The 16376-nt window shown below is 40.2% G+C and overlaps 2 protein-coding genes, 1 long non-coding RNA gene and 1 pseudogene across 3 annotated transcripts in view; 3 read left to right on the forward strand and 1 right to left on the reverse strand.

Moving 5' to 3' along the window:
- The window catches only part of LOC134221082 (uncharacterized), a 36155-nt gene extending 30886 nt beyond the window's left edge, over positions 1-5269 (reverse strand). Inside the window, exons 1-7 of the mRNA XM_062700268.1 lie at positions 4994-5269; positions 4688-4923; positions 4082-4492; positions 3828-4018; positions 3321-3772; positions 1994-3208; positions 774-1896 (exon numbers count right to left, since the gene is read on the reverse strand). Coding sequence (XP_062556252.1) covers positions 774-1896; positions 1994-3208; positions 3321-3772; positions 3828-4018; positions 4082-4492; positions 4688-4923; positions 4994-5089 — 3724 coding nt within the window. The 5' untranslated portion in view covers positions 5090-5269. The remainder of the gene's footprint in view (positions 1-773; positions 1897-1993; positions 3209-3320; positions 3773-3827; positions 4019-4081; positions 4493-4687; positions 4924-4993) is intronic.
- The window catches only part of LOC134221083 (zinc finger protein 19-like), a 59033-nt gene that overhangs the window by 17373 nt on the left and 25284 nt on the right, over positions 1-16376 (forward strand). The window lies entirely within an intron of this gene.
- Positions 8420-9288, forward strand: LOC134221087 (uncharacterized). Its single transcript, XR_009982201.1, has 3 exons — positions 8420-8642; positions 8782-8894; positions 9028-9288. It is a non-coding gene; the product is annotated as an uncharacterized LOC134221087 (long non-coding RNA).
- Positions 11479-13484, forward strand: LOC134227025 (mitochondrial import receptor subunit TOM20 homolog; annotated as a pseudogene).

The following is a 16376-nucleotide window of genomic DNA, read 5'->3' on the forward strand; positions in this document are numbered from 1 at the left end:
AACGGAATTTAAGACTTTCTTTCATGACGTCTCGAAATTTAAACTTTTTTTATACACCAGCTAAACATTGCTCATACAATGCCTTTTTTCTTAAAATATGGTTTATATTTCAGAAGCAAACGATATTTTAGGAGTTATGACATGTGTCAACTAATATGCATGAAGTAAAATCTAAGCTCCAGGGTCGAAATATAGGTACATACCATTTCGACTAAAGAATGGGTCACTGACGGCTGTCTGGTACCGTTATCTGCATATTTTGAATAATGGATGCATGCTTCTATTGGTTAATTGATTAAATATATTTCATCAAACCAATAACGATATTCAATTCCAAACATGAGCGAAGTTAGGAACACTTTTGGGCGAAATTAGGAACTATCCTATTTTCTTGCGCGAAATAAGGAGCATACAACGGTCTCGGATTCATACTCCATTTTTTTTTAAATAGCAGCGAAATTTGCAAGTAACATTGTTTTGAGAACCTAGAATCCTTCTACTATGTGATGCAGTAGCAAATGTTTCCAAATGGCCACTACATGTTTTTTAATGAACGTTTTAACTTTGTCAGATTTAGGGTACTTAGGGTATTAGGGTAATTAGGGTACTTCACGGTACATCATTGGGGCCAAATGTAGCCTGTTGATGCAACAACAATAAAAATAAAGATATTCGTACTGTACATAAAATCGAACAGATGATCACTCTATCTAACTGATTAAATACTCACAACTCTGATGTATTTTAGGACAAGAAATAATTAAAAAACTTACTGCTGTAATCAGGTTCCTTTTGTGATAAAAAGAACTTGAGCGATTTACGTCTCAAGTTTTCAGCGAATTCAGCCGGAATCACAACACCCGTGTCCTCCTGATAAGAAAGAATCAGTTCCACCAGCTTCATGGCGGCCGGATATTTTTTGTGCTTTATCAAGGAATCCAAAGTAGATTGAAAACTCGCGGAAGCATCATCCACGACGATCGGGGCAAGTAGTTCGTGGAAGTATCGGTGCGGTGGTTCCATGTAGTCTGTCTTTAAGCTCCCCACGATGACCAACAACGCCTGACTGATGCATTTAATAATCGCCTCTTGATCGTCCAGATGCTTGGTCACTTCCATTGCGTCGTCCTTGCTGTGAATCATGTCGAAAGTAGACAGGGAATCCCGTTTATGGCTTCTTCTAGCGGGAGCTTGTTTCTCACTGGCTTCGAACATCTTTTTGAACACCTTCTCCGGCAGGGTGGTTCGTTTTCCGTACTCCTTGAGCACATCCACATCGTAGTAATGACTTCCTAGTTGAACCCAATTCAGCAATTCCAGCTTAACAATTCCACTGAACGTGGATTCTTCGTAGCAGCTTCGCAACAGCTTGTCCGCTAGCGGGTACGCTAACGGATCCAATTCCCAGTTGGCGCTGGACTCTTCGAAATATCGCATTTGATGCACCAAAAGCAAAACCACCAAGCGATGCAAGTGGTCGTGGGTTTCTTTTCCGGGATCAATTATTTCCGCGACCTTGGCGAGGACGGCACAAGTTACATGAACATTTCCTATGAGCAACAACACTTCGTACAGACCTTCCAGTAGGTCAAACATTAGCGCTTGTGTCAGACGCTTGATGCCACCCAGCAAAGCGGGGACGAACCTCTCGCGATCATCTTTTATCTTGAGAAGGAGGTTTTTAATTCCCGCAAGCAACAGTTTCTGGCGCTCGGCATCGTTGTTCAAATGGTCTCGGTATACTTCCAGGTTGAACTGTTTACGAAGGGTCATAATGTTTAACATTTCCTGGGCCTCAAATTGCCTGATGACAGGACAGCGTGATTTGAGCAGCTGTAGCAATTCGATGTAGTTGTCTGTATATGGGTCCGTGGCAGTGCCATTGTCTAGCATTCGCTGTTTGTGGAAAGATAGAAAAGAAGTAATGATAGATGGATAGTACCAGTTATTCAATTTGAGAAACGGAATTGACAAGTCTCCAAAAAATACTCACCACAACAATGTCCACCACTCCTTGACTGCACTCCTGTCGTCGTTTCTCACTGAGCCCCTCCAAATACCGGACAGCCGATACGAACTCGCTGTACTCGGACAATCGCAGCATCACGTCCATGTCGACGTTGTAGGAAATTTCCGGTGCCGAGTCGGTCAGCTCCTTGATATCGGCCAACATGTTTGGATCGCGCATTTTCAGCACCCGTTTGGCCAACATGGCCAGACAGTCCTGACTTTTGACGGGCCAGTCGTACTTTACCTTGATGATCTTAACAATCTGGGTTCGCTGCTCGATGAGAATTTTTCCGGCGATCGGGTGGTCCGAGTTGGCGTACTTTACCAGCGGGGTGATCACCGGAGACCAAGGAACGGGCGACGCCTTCAGCACATCCAAAATACAGTTCAGTTTGATGTCTTCGTTGTGAATGACTTCAACCAATATGACGCAACGTTCCTCCCAGTAACTGATGTTTTGGTTCGAGATCAAGAATTGTATATATCGAAGGATGGAGTTCTGAAGATTGGTTTCTTGCGCAACGAACATCGGATAGAGGAACTCTACAACGATGCGTTTGAGATTCGAGAGTTGCACGGTTTGCAACAACCTAAAGGCAGTGTGCTCTTTAGTTTCCTGCAGAAAGTTGTCAATGTTTGCACTTAAGTTGAATTTTTCTTTTAGTAAGGTAAGGTCCTTGAGTGCATCGCTGAGCTGCTGCATTTCTTCCATATTTGTTTCGTACTGCAACCGCATGTCCATTATGGGGAATCTAACGTCTTTGAAGATGGCGATTACGTCGTCGATGAAAGTTTGTCCAACTTTTGGCCAGAATGTTGCGAATTGTAGGGCCTTCGTTTTTCCAATTACAAAAGTGACCAAAATGCGCATCATTTGTGGTAAGTGTTGCAGAATGGGTGGAACGAAATGCATCAGCCACTGAATTAGATCCAGGGGAGGAGTATCCTCTGGGATGGATTTCAGAAGGCTGGATATTTTTAACGCATCCATGTTGAGAATAATCGACGAGATATGTCGGGACCAGATAAGGCAGGCAGATGGCATATCGGTTTTGAATAGCTCGATACAATGCTTGGTCAGGTTTCGATGGTATATGAAGTTTTGCCACTCAGAATCAACTTCATACGGATCAATGAGCTTTAGAGTGTCTATTCGTAGCAGCTGTTCGTTAATTTCAGTTGCTGCATGACAGGATTTCTGGAAGAAAAACAATTGCAATAAAAAAGATTGAATCATGTGGAGGAAAACACTTTCACAGTGTGAATTTTCAACAACAAAGAGCTTGTAAGATACTTTTGAGTCCACTTACATCGACTTTTTCCAACAAAAATCTAAGAAATTGCCTTTTCATGTTTCGCTCTGGAATAGCCGCCAATCTAATAGTAACAAAAAATGATGGATCATCAATCAAGTTAAGAATTTCCATCATTCTGGCAAAGGTCTGTCGTTGTTCATCGTCATCCGGATGTTTACTGGTGGCCAGCTGGGCTAAGAAACAGCGCACTTTCGCCTGGTGGATCAACTGCAGGCTCAGATCGAACTGCTTCGCAAATTCTTCAGCTTCTTCAAGTCGACCCTTTCGTATAAGTTTATCCAATCGAAGGGAAGGTTGCGTTTCGGACAAGATCTTCATTTCAATTTCCTGGACATATTGCTTGTCTTGGGGATTACCGGTGATGTAGTAAATGTTGACGGCACTTTTCGGTTGTTGCACCAGCCAGACGTGCTCAATCATGTCCAACTCGTACTTGCACTCTAACGCTGCAAAATTAATTCATAAAATGTTCGAGAATTTATTTAAACCCAATTTACTCACATGGAAAATCGACAATCTTCATAAAACGAGTACCATTCACGTCCGGCTTAGTTAGCAAAAGTAGCTCAATAGCATCTGAAGTACATTCCATGATTATTATGTCGTCAATTTTGTAGGGAAGAAGTATATCAGAGTTCAGTTTAATAACTGGCGAGATTTCAAAAAGTTGACCGCTGTTGGTCAATGCAATACTGAAAACAATAAAAATGTTAAATAGCAAAAATATAAACTTGTTTTTTTTTTAATTTTCTTACTAGCAATGGACCAAATTTAGCACCTTCCGGATACCACAATATTCCGGTTTCAACGGTATCTTCTCGAACCCCTCAGTCCCTTGAAAGTAGATCGACTCGGCACTAGTGGACATCATCAGCGGGTATGATAAATCGCTTCCCAGCTCGTAGCTAGTCAAGGGCACAAAACTTGTAATCGGTTCGCGGAGATGTTTCTCCAGAATTCGATTCACCACCACACAATCTTCGAAATTCAACGTGCCGTCCATGCCACTGCAATCTAACTGCTTCATAGTTTCGTTGACTTTGGCCTCGTCGATCAGGATCTGATACACTGGACCTCGGTTACACTGGACGTAGTAATTACCATTTACATAACGTATTTCGGCGAACGTATTTTCAGTCACATTACAATCATCGGGATGGATGCCTCTGAAATAATTACATGGGCGGTGATGAAAGGAAATTCTGATTTCTGAAGCAATGTTCACAATTAGAAATTACAGATATCAATAATAAATAATGAAAATTGTCAAAGCCGTTATTTTTTTGTTTTTTGATTATTTTATAAAACCAGTTATCTTATAGACTTTTGAAAATAAAAGAAAAATAATAGGTTCAACTTACAAACTAAACAGATTAGCTCCCCTTACGTGAAACCCGGTAATGGTTCCGTTGGATAGACCGCATATGACCAGATCGCCACTCTCGGAAGCTGCGATGCACTCGATGTCATTGGACACGTCCAAGATGTTCCCCTCGTTGCAACGATTCTCGTCCTGAAACAGCACCAACGCCTTGTCGATGGATACGATCATGCGTCGGTTTTGCAGAATTCCGGTCACGCGAGGATTTGTTTGAACCTACATACGTAAAGAAGTTCAAGGGTGAGCCTCCATAGGCTATAATAAATTATATTACAGGCGCACTCACCAGCTCATCGCTGAAAATCCGAAACAATCCGTTGGTGCAGAAGGCACTGTTCAGCGTTTCATCCTCGACCGACACCAGCTCGAAATTAGTCCACATTTTGAATTTGATCAAACTTAACGCCTAAACACAATTATTTTGAACCTAATTAAAATCTCAATTGATTAAAAAATTGGAAAACTTCTATGAAACTGTTTTATTTTTGCGTTTACACAAAACAACCGCCGTTTTCAAGAAATGTTTTCGCGATTGTTTGAAATTTTTACTTCGTCACCGTTCGCAATGAAACGAATGCGATGTGCGCGTGCGATGATTTCAGGGGTGTTTAAATCACATCAAAATTAGGGCTACACGGATAAATATAACAACCCAAAATTTGTTTTTAAAGTACCTACAGATGAGAAAATCGCAATAAAATTCACTCATTTTTTTAAAAATGATTGTTGTGAAACATTAAAGGTAGCCTCACACCTCGGGAAAATCAAAATCCCGGCCCCATTTAAAATACACGGGGCTCAAAATCCGCTGGAAAATTTTCCCGAGGTGTGAGGCAGCCTTAATTATCCAATTGAGACAGACCCTAAGTAATAATTTCGAGTTATTTTTTCTCTTCTCTTTCATCCACTCTTTCTTCTGTTGTCAAAAACAAAAGAGCGAAACAATCCAACAACGCCAGTTCAATACGGGAAGCCAATTTTAAGTTTTATTACCTGAGATCGAAATTGAGTGAAATAAACCTCCATTTGGGTAAATAAATTTTCCGTTGGGTACTTTTTTAACATGGGAGTTCAGTGAACGTTCGCTAATTATGGGTTTTTTCTAGTTGGGGCGCTTTTAAGTTGGGGGTTCGCTTCCCTAGCAGCACAATCCAGACGGATTTGATTGCAGCAACTCAAATGTGACTAAATTTGATTGCATATGGGTCACAGAAACTTTTGTGTAACATGTGTGCTGCTCGGGTTATTGGGGCGAAACCCAATTATGTAAAAAGCAGTTCAACGTCAGAAGGTGATGTCAAAAACGCGTTGACGTTTTGTTTCCGTGTTTGGCGGGATCGACATTTTCTGGCGCGTAAAATTTTCCTTTGTTCAATGCAAAAAGTAAACGACATTGACGCTTGTCAAAACGCCCCAATTAGCGAACGGCATTCGCTAGTTGGGGTGAGGTTGTGCCCCAATTAGCGAACGATCACTGTAGTGGCAAACTACTTCGACCCCATTTACTCAATTTTGGGTACCCGTATACGGATGTTCGAGGTTGGGTGAATTGAACTCACTATTGGTTAGTTTATTTCTTCCGTGTAGTACACTGAGGAAAATGGACGTATGATTTTCACCCCCCTGGCGTCCTATACTATCACAATAGGTTTGACAATAGCCACCATGTCCACGGACGGTAGCTCATTACCGTCCGTTGTTATTGTACGAAAATAAACATCATGTGTTTTGTTTACTATTTGTTTTGGTTAAATTTGAAAATTGTTTTCGTAATAATTTGCAACATTTACATCTTTGACCATGGGAACTATGTTATTATGCATCCCAAGATAAACACTCAGATCGTGATCATCTCAATCAGCCTCCGTTGAATTGCGCTGGAGCGCACCCATTTACTTTACACACGGCGGCTATTCAACTATGGCAACCCCATTCGGCGGCTTATTAAATTAAACAGCACAGACTCACACCCTGTGTAAAAGCTTATGGGCGCGCTGCTGCGCAATCTTTGCTTGCGCGTTATCACCGCGAAGAGTTGAGCGTTTAAGAAGAGCGCGACAATATTTGATGATAAAATATAATAAACTCACGAATTGGAGTGAATCGATAGGTGAAATCAAACGCTATACGAAATCATATTACAAAAAACATAAAATTACAATAGCTTTGTTTGTTAAATAAATAAAAATGTTATACCGGTTCTCAAGTATATATTTTCATATTGCAGGTCTAGAAAATATGTTTTACAATAAAAATTTGATTTCAAAAAAATGAAAGGGAACAAAAACTTTTGCTTATAATTTTACTCGGAGAATGGCTGGATTCATTTGACCGTGTACAGTTTTGTTTATAATTAGTGAAGAGATGAAAATAGTGAAACTGTATGGTGCAGAAAGTGTTTTTTTCATTGCAGTTTCTGCTGCTAGGAAAGCGGTAGATCACTACACTGAGGAAAATGGACGTACGATTTTCAATAAAACGCCTTATGGAAATTTGCCACAAGGAATCGGTATCCAGCATTTTGCGAGCGCTAATGGCCGCCACAATCAAGCTCAGTTTTTGGTAGGGTGGAAACAGTTTGAAGTTTGGCTTGTGTCGTTTGACACAAAAACGATAAGTTTCCATCATCAAAATGATTGAATCATGATGATGATGATTGCTGCGATGTCAAACGACACAAGCCAAACGTCAAATCGATTGCACCCCACCAGAACATGAGTTAAATTGTGGCGGCCATTAGCGCACGTAAAATGCTGGATGAATTTCAATATGTTGCCTTATGAATGATGATTTTCATTTGAAAAAAAAATGAAGTGCGGCAAACTGGGTTCGAACCATGGACGTCGGGGTCGGGACGCCGGTATGTAGACCACACGCCCATCGACGCTTGATTACTCGGGAAGGTTACTGCGTATAAGAAGCACTGTTGGGGGAATATTCAGTCGAAGATTCATAAGGCGCCAGTTATGAATTTCGATAGTCCAGTTCGCTGAGTGTATGGCTTCTGTACCGTGGTATGTATCTAAAGTGTTGAAGCGCGTTAGAGCATCATTACTGGTCGCGAGTATTTTGATCACTCTCACTGTACTGTTATTTTAGATTCACGGATACAAATTTCATCCATTTGCTTCAAAAATATACATGTTTACTTCCAAAATGGTAAAATGTTTGAATCAAACATATTTATGTTTAAAACCAAATTAAATCCCTGTTTGTTTTATACGTACACTAGTGGGCAGCCCTCGCTCGCTCTTGCACAAGTAAACAAAAACTCGAGTTCAGATCGGATCCGATCGGTGGCCAACAGAGGAGCAGGAACAAGCGTAGAATAATATGTTTTCTTGCTTCCAAATTGATGATAAGGATGTTTTTCAGGTACAGAAAGGTAAGTAAATGAAATATGAACGATTGGAATTGTGAAATCTGGTAGTCAAATGCTACCAGAATATGAAAATTGGTAGAGTTGATAAGAAAATATTATGAATGGTCGAACCAAAACAATAATATCCATGTTTGCTTCAAACATTTAGCTGGTTGCAACAACTTGAAACGCACATTTGATTCAAAAGAAAGTTTTCGTTCGCTTCAAATGCAACAATATGTTTGATCCAAACATATTTATTTTTGATGCCAGAACAAACTGAATTAGTGTTTGGATTTACCTAGAATATGTTTGTTTTAACGTAGTTTTTTCTGCGTGTTAGTCACTCTTTTTCGCATCGGTCACTATTTTCGGTATTTTCGGTTATCATTTCGGTGGCTGCATTCCGTATCGGTGACGTTCGACGTTTGATAGTTCATCAAATAGTAGCGCTGTTATTTGGTCAATTTGGTCACCTGTCAGCTGCGCTACTGTTTTAGCAGCGCGTTTAGTAGCGACCGGTAAAGTGTCAAGTAATGATACTGCGCTGACAAACGGCTTATACTCACCACCGGTAATCGTAATCTTATACTACAAAAGTTCAATGTACATAATGAACGCAGTGGTTCATTCCGAACAAAAAATAAATGAAAATTTTATCATCATAGTACCTGATGACATGCCTGGTAACATGCATCCTTGTTTCTTTACAGAAATGAAGCTTATGATAAATAAAATACTGCTGCTTACTGGTCCCTGATTGAAGATCGTTCAGTGGCTACCATTGGCCAATCTCACCAACGGGATATAATAAGAACTGATGCAGGTATTTTTTCTTTTCTTCTCGACGTATTTTTCTAATAAAACTGACATTGTTTTATAATTTACATTTTCACAGGTTTATATCTATTCGGAACAAAGTTAGTACACTTTTAAACCGATGTTGGATTTTTCTCCAGATACAGGCAACCCACTTAACTTTGGAAGTAGTGCGCTGGATTCGTCTAAAGATATGCTAAACAACCGGAGGAAAATAAAATGATATGTAAAACAATTAATTGTATTGTATTTTTATTGTAATATTGGAGTATAATGTATTCTAAATCCTGTTGTATTTCTATTGTAAAACAATAGAAACAGTAATTGAAAACATTTAAAACACAATGTTTTCTATTGTTTTGTCGCTCGAAATCATCCCATTGAAGAACCGTAAAATCAATTGTTTTGCTCCGAATTTTGTATGGAAAATTTTCGATTTTTTATTGTAAAGATACATAACAACCCCTTTTTAATTGTAAAAGTCCCATTTACCATTCATTTTATCGTGGAAAACCATTATTTCTCATGTGATTTTATTGTCAAAATTCCATTATATTCAATGGTAAAAATTATGTTTTAAATGGTGTTGTAACAATAAAATTTATGATATTTTAATGATATTTTTTATCCGGGATCACAGTTGAAATGGTCCGGGGATGCAAATCGAACAACATTCATTAGTGAAATTGAAATGAAATAAATGGTGTGCAGAAAGATGTTTTATGATTATATTTACATGCCCATAATAGCTGGTATTATTTTGGAACAAATTGGAAATGTGTAGTCAACAATATTTCGGATAAAATCTAGTTGCTTGTAAACGCACGATTCGGGAGAAGTACTTTTCAAAATGTATGCTGGACATATTCATGAAGATGTTCGCTACGCTGAAAAGCATTTCTTGCCACGGGGCTGATGATTTTCAATCAAACGCCTTATGAAAATTTGCCGCAAGGAATCGGTATGAATTTCAAAATGTTGTCTTATGAATGATGATTTTCATTTGAAAAAAAGTGATGTGCGGCAGACTGGGTTCAAACCATGGACGTCGGGGTTGGGAGGCCGGTATGTAGACCACACGCCCATCGACGCTTGATTACTCCGGGAGGTAACTGCGTATGAGAAAAAAGATATTTTAGTTACTAGATAAAGATTGTCGCTTCGGTTCCCTTCACTGAGCTAATTCTGCATCTACAATTTATCTGCACTGCACATATATTTTTGCAATCAAGCTTTGCACATACACTATATTAGTCATGCACATAGAATGAGAATCTCAGCCACTCTTATATTTTATGTGCACGCACCAACAGAATTTAAATGCAAGAAGAATATTTATTATAGATTTCGATTAATATATTTTATGTGCAATAATAATAATAATCATGTGAGTTGTTTTTAAAGTCAATCCAATCTAATTATGGGTTTTTGTAAATAATTTTTGAAAGAATATGAAATACAGAGAAATATTTGTTTATATTCCGGTCATTAACAAGAAGCGTTGTAGATAAAATATGACGACATAATCGTGTATTTACTTAAACGCAAGTTTGAATTACTGCTCCGTGGTGAATGTTGGGGATGGAAACGAAGGCGCTGCCGAAATGGACCTACTAATGAGCGAAAACCACCCGCGGCAGTGGGTACCTATTGGCCCAAATCCACACCGTAACGATTTGCGCCGATCCTTCCAAAACGACAACCGCTCCGTCGACAGCTTCCAGCGACTGTTCCACTTCCATCGTGAAAGTAATCTGCCCAGGGCCGGGGTGTCCCATCAGATTTATCCGATGGTCTCGCCAATCAAATCTCTCCACCGCGCTGCAAATCGTGATGCCGCCCTCGCACTACCAGAAAATCCATCACTGCGTAGCACTTTGCGTGCGATTTGCCGGAATAGAACAATATCTGCTCGGTGATGTTTTTTTCCCTGTAAACGATGTACAGTTTATTTATATAAATGTCCATTTCTATGTCATATTCACTTACCTCCATCAATGTGATCCAAGATTTTGGATGTTGGGAAGATTGTTATTCTTCATTGCATGCTCGAATGCTGAGTGATGAACGACGGCACCTCCATTTTGCAGGGTGGATCAAGGCGAATCGAACAGAGTTATTCGATGCCGCGCAAGAGTTCCTGCCGTTCCTGCACCAGAAAGCTCATCACCTTGTTCAACTTTGCGTGCATTTTGCCGAAATAAAACAGCATCCGCTCGGTGGGGATTTTTCCTGTAAACGATGTACCACAGACAAACAGACGTAACACTTCTCATTTCAACATCGTTCACGTGTTCAACGGTTGATTTGAAATACATCTGTGCTACGCGATTGTGCCAAGAGAGGCGCTAGTGTTCAATCGCTTTGACATTTGATTAGTGTATATGCTGCTGAATGTTTTCTGTGTTGATGACGATGTTGATGATGATTGATATAGATGTATGCGCTAGGAGCAAACGTCAAATGGGAAATAATCATGGCCGGCTGTGTTTCTCGCGATTCTGATAACAGATGGCAGTACACGCAGCGAAATTTTGTATGATTAAACTAATGAATATCATTGTTGAATCAATAAACGGTCGATTGTTGAATTTAAAAATGTATATTATTGAAACTACAATATTCTTTGTTTGAATCAACAAAATAATTGTCATTTCAACAATGTTTATTGTTGATTTTAACTTGCATGAATTTCTATCAGCGTGTATTTTTTGAAGTGTAGTTCCGTTTGCTGTTTGCTGTGAGATGAACAAGAAATGAAAAAGTGTTCTGTCAAGTATTTTCGTAATAGGAACTTCGCCACATCACACTGTTTTAAAAACAACAGATTTTATGGACTTTACAGGTAATACATCAAATTTATTTTCCAAATATTTTGTAGTATTAAATAACTCTTCCGTTAGTTTTACAGAAGATTTACGGAAAAAAAGATGACCGGAAGAAAAGATCAAAACCGACATAAACATAACCATGGAGGACGTGTATTTCGGAAACAACAATAAGCAGGAACTAATAACCGGGACCAGACACTCGGGATTTTCCCGTGTTGCGTTCAAGTTTCAATCGGTGTGTAGGAGTCCTAGGTATACAACTGAAAAGACACTAACCAGATGCTGTCAGTCATCATTTTCCGCATGATTATTTTTCCGTGCACGCATAACTGACAGCATCGATGTTTTGTTTTTGTTTTTTTGTCTGCTCTGATCATAAATAAGTTCTGTTAAAATTATAAAGTGAGATGAACTTGATGGTTCTTATAGTTCCTGCTAGTGCCACCGTGAAGCTAATCGTTGAGATGGAGATTAGTAAAACTACCATCGGGATTGCAGCCGGCGTGACCGGAACGCTGTTCCTGGGCTACTGCATCTACTTCGATCACAAGCGCCGCAAAGATCCGGACTTCAAAAAGAAGCTGCGAGTGAGGAGGTTAGAAGTTCATTTCGTGGAGAAAAGCAGGAAAATTTCTTCGCTTTTCGACCTCTCTCTCGTTCGGAATTAACGTGCTAGTGCCACCGTGAAGCTCGGGTCCGGAATCGTTGAGATGGAGATTAGAAAACTTACTATCGGGATTGCAGCCGACGTGGCCGGAACGCTGTTCCTGGGCTACTGCATCTACTTCAATCACAAGCGCCGCAAAGATCCGGACTTCAAAAAGAAGCTGCGCGGGAGGAGGTCAGAAGTTCATTTCGTGGACAAAAGCAGGAAAATTTCTTCGCTTTTCGACCTCTCTCTCGTTCGGAATTAACGTGCTAGTGCCACCGTGAAGCTCGGGTCCGGAATCGTTGAGATGGAGATTAGTAAAACTACCATCGGGATTGCAGCCGGCGTGGCCGGAACGCTGTTCCTGGGCTACTGCATCTACTTCGATCACAAGCGCCGCAAAGATCCGGACTTCAAAAAGAAGCTGCGAGAGGGGAGGAAAGCGAAGAAGGCTGCTTCGGCTGCTGGAGGGCCACGGACGACGATGCCCAACATGGCAGACCATGAAGAAGTGCAAGATTTTTCCTCCAGGAAATTCAGATGGGCGAGGCCCTCATCTCTTCCGGTGACATCGAGAACGGTGTCGAGCATCTGGCTAACGCAGTGATCGTCTGCGGCCAACCGGCACAGCTTCTCCAAGTCCTCCAACAGACCTTGCCATCCCAAGTGTTCACACTACTGATCAATCGTATGCGTCAGTAAGGCGGCGGACAGGGCGGAAGCGATAGCGAGAGGGCCAGATTGCAAGAAATGAACGACGATCTGGAATAGCTTGGAGTGTTATAGAATTCATAGTAGTAGCAACAGACGGAGACTGGAGATACCAAATACAAACAGAGAAATCCTAGAGTACAGCTTCGTCTGCGGTTATCGCCCACGCAGTTTGATGTATCGAATCACACAATAATTATAGAAAGAAGTAAACTAAATCCTACATATGTTACAAGAAGCTTCTCGAAAGAAAGACACTGTTCAGCTGTCCGTGAATTATTTTTTTGCACCGCGTTCAAGTTTTGGCATGACAAGCGGAATCACTATCCCGTAATCCACATTGTTCGAACTAAAGTGTACTAGGTATGAATGAACATATAAATATTCATATATAAGTAGAAATCCATCTGAATTGGTCTATAGAATTGAACTGACTTATTTCTTTATAATTTTCAATTTCTTTTCGGGATTCCGAAGAGAATGCTTTCGGGAATTATTTTCGAAATCCGAAGGGAATCCTTCTGGAGTCCCGCAGCGAATTATTTCGGAATCACGCAGCAAATCCGTCTGGAATTCCGCAGGGAGTCTTACTGAGATTCCGCGAAGAATCATTCTGGGATTCCGCAGGCAGTCCTTCCGATATTCCATAAGGGATCCCGCAGGGAATCCTTCCGAGATTCTCATGGAATCCTTCCAAAACTGCAAGGAAACCTTCCGAGATTCTGCTAAAAATCCTTCCGAGATTCGGGAGGAAATCCTGCGGAGATTCTGCAGTCCATCCTTCCGAGATTCTGCAGTCCATCCTTCCGAGATTCTGCAGTCCATCCTTCCGAGATTCTGCAGGAAATCCTTCAGAGATTCTGCGCGGAATATTTCCTATTTTTCCTATCTATCCTTCCTGGCTTATCCAGGGAATCCTTCCGAGATCCTGGTAGGTTATTTGGTTGGTTGGATGCTTGACTGATTGATTGATTGGTTGGTCGGCTGATTAGTTGATTAGTTGTTTTGTTGGATGCTTGAATGGTTGATTGGTTGGTTGCTTATTTGGTTGATTAGCTTGTTTTGTTGATTTGGTTGATTAGTTTGTTGTTTGATTGGTTGGTTGCTGGATTAGTTAATTGATTGATGGTTGGTTACTTATTTGGTTGATTGGTTGCTTTACTTGATTGATTGGTTGTGGTTATTTAGTTGATTGGTTGCTTGATTGGTTGGTCGTCAACTTAATTGATAAGTTGTTTAGTTGATTGGTTAATTAGTTGGTTGGTTGCTTGATTGGTTGGTTGGTTGCTCAATTAGTTGGTTGGTTGCTTGATTGCTTGGTTGATTATTTGGTTGATTGCTGCTTGATTTGTTAGTTGGTAGTATGGTTGATTGGTTGGTTGCTTGACAGGTTGATTAGTTGATTGGTTGATTAGTTGGTTGGTTGCTTGATTGCTTGGTAGATGGTAGCTTGTTTGACTAGTTGGTTACTTGATTGGTCGGTTGATTATTTGGTTGGCTGCTGCTTGATTTGTTAGTTGGTAGTATGGTATGATTGATTGGTTGGTTGCTTGACAGGTTGATTGATTGGTTAGTAGGCTGGTTAGTTGATTAGTTGTTTTGTTGGCTGCTTGGTAAGTTAATTGCTGGATTGGTTGGTTATTTAGTTGATTGGTGATTGGTTGGTTGCTTGATTGGTTGATTAGCTGGTTGGTTGATTGGTAGCTTGCTTGAATTGTTGGTTGCTTGATTGTTGGTTGGTTGCTTGACTGGTTGATTGGTTGGTTGCTTGATTGGTTAGTCGGCTGGTTAGTTGATTAGTTGTTTTGTTGGATGCTTGAATGGTTGATTGGTTGGTTGCTTTATTTGGTTGATTAGCTTGTTAATTGATTGGTTGATTAGTTTGTTGTTTGATTGGTATCTTGCTTGATTGGTTGGTTGCTGGATTAGTTAATTGATTGATGGTTGGTTACTTATTTGGTTGATTGGTTGCTTTACTTGATTGATTGGTTGTGGTTATTTAGTTGATTGGTTGGTCGTCTCGTTAATTGATAAGTTGTTTAGTTGATTGGTTGCTTGATTGGTTGTTTGGTTGCTTGATTGGTTGGTTGGTTGGTTGCTTAATTAGTTGGTTGGTTGCTTGATTGCTTGGTTGATTATTTGGTTGATTGCTGCTTGATTTGTTAGTTGGTAGTATGGTTGATTGGTTGGTTGCTTGACAGGTTGATTGATTGGTTAGTAAATTAGTTGTTTTGTTGGCTGCTTGGTAAGTTGATTGCTGGATTGGTTATTTGGTTGATTGGTTGCTTGATTGGTTGATTAGCTGGTTGGTTGTTTGATTGCTTGGTTGATTGGTAGCTTGCTTGAATTGTTGGTCGCTTGATTGTTGGTTGGTTGCTTGACTGGTTGATTGGTTGGTTGCTTGATTGGTTAGTCGGCTGGTTAGTTGATTAGTTGTTTTGTTGGCTGCTTGGTTGATTGGTTAATAAGTTGATTGGTAGCTTGCTTGAATGGTTGGTTGTTTGATTAGTTACTTGATTGATTCGTTGGTTATTTGGTTAGTTGGTTGCTGCTTGATTTGTTAGTTGGAAGAATGGTTGACTGGTTGGTTGCTTTTTTATTGATTCCTTGATTGGTTGGTAATTTGGTTGATTGGTTGCTTGACTGGTTGATTGATTGTTTGGTCGGCTTGTTAGTTCATATGTTGTTTTGTTGGTTGCTTGATTGGTTGAATGATTGCTTGGATGATTGGTAGCTTGCTTTAAAGGTTGATTATTTGATTGATTGATGCTTGATTCGTTAGTTGGTAGAATGGTTGATTGGTTGGTTGATTGCTTGATTGGTTATTTATTTGGTTGACTGGTTGCTTGACTAGTTGATTCATTGGTTGCTTGATTGGTTGGTCGGCTGGATAGTTGACATGTTGTTTTGTTGGTTGCTTGGTGGTTGATTAGTTGGTTGGTTGGTTAGTTGTTTGATTGCTTGGTGGATTGGTAGCTTACTTGATTGGTTGGTTGCTGCTTGATTTGTTAGTTGGTAGTATGGTTGATTGGTTGGTTGCTTGATTGTTGGTTGGTTACTTCATTGTTGGTTGGTTGGTTGACTGGTTGATTGGTTGGTTGCTTGTTGGTTAGTTGATTGGTTGTTTTGTTGATTGCTTGGTTGATTGGTTAATAAGTTGATTGCTAGATTGCTTGATTGGTTAGTTGATTGATTGGTTAGTTATTTGGTTGATGGGTTGGTTGGTCGGGGGCAGCAGGGACTTTGTCCAAGGGCTTGACGATCCCTCCCCAGGCCATCTGCGAGTTGTGGCGTATGC

This window comes from Armigeres subalbatus, chromosome 3 (assembly GCF_024139115.2).
Source record: "Armigeres subalbatus isolate Guangzhou_Male chromosome 3, GZ_Asu_2, whole genome shotgun sequence".
In the NCBI taxonomy this organism is placed as follows: Eukaryota; Metazoa; Arthropoda; class Insecta; order Diptera; family Culicidae; genus Armigeres; species Armigeres subalbatus.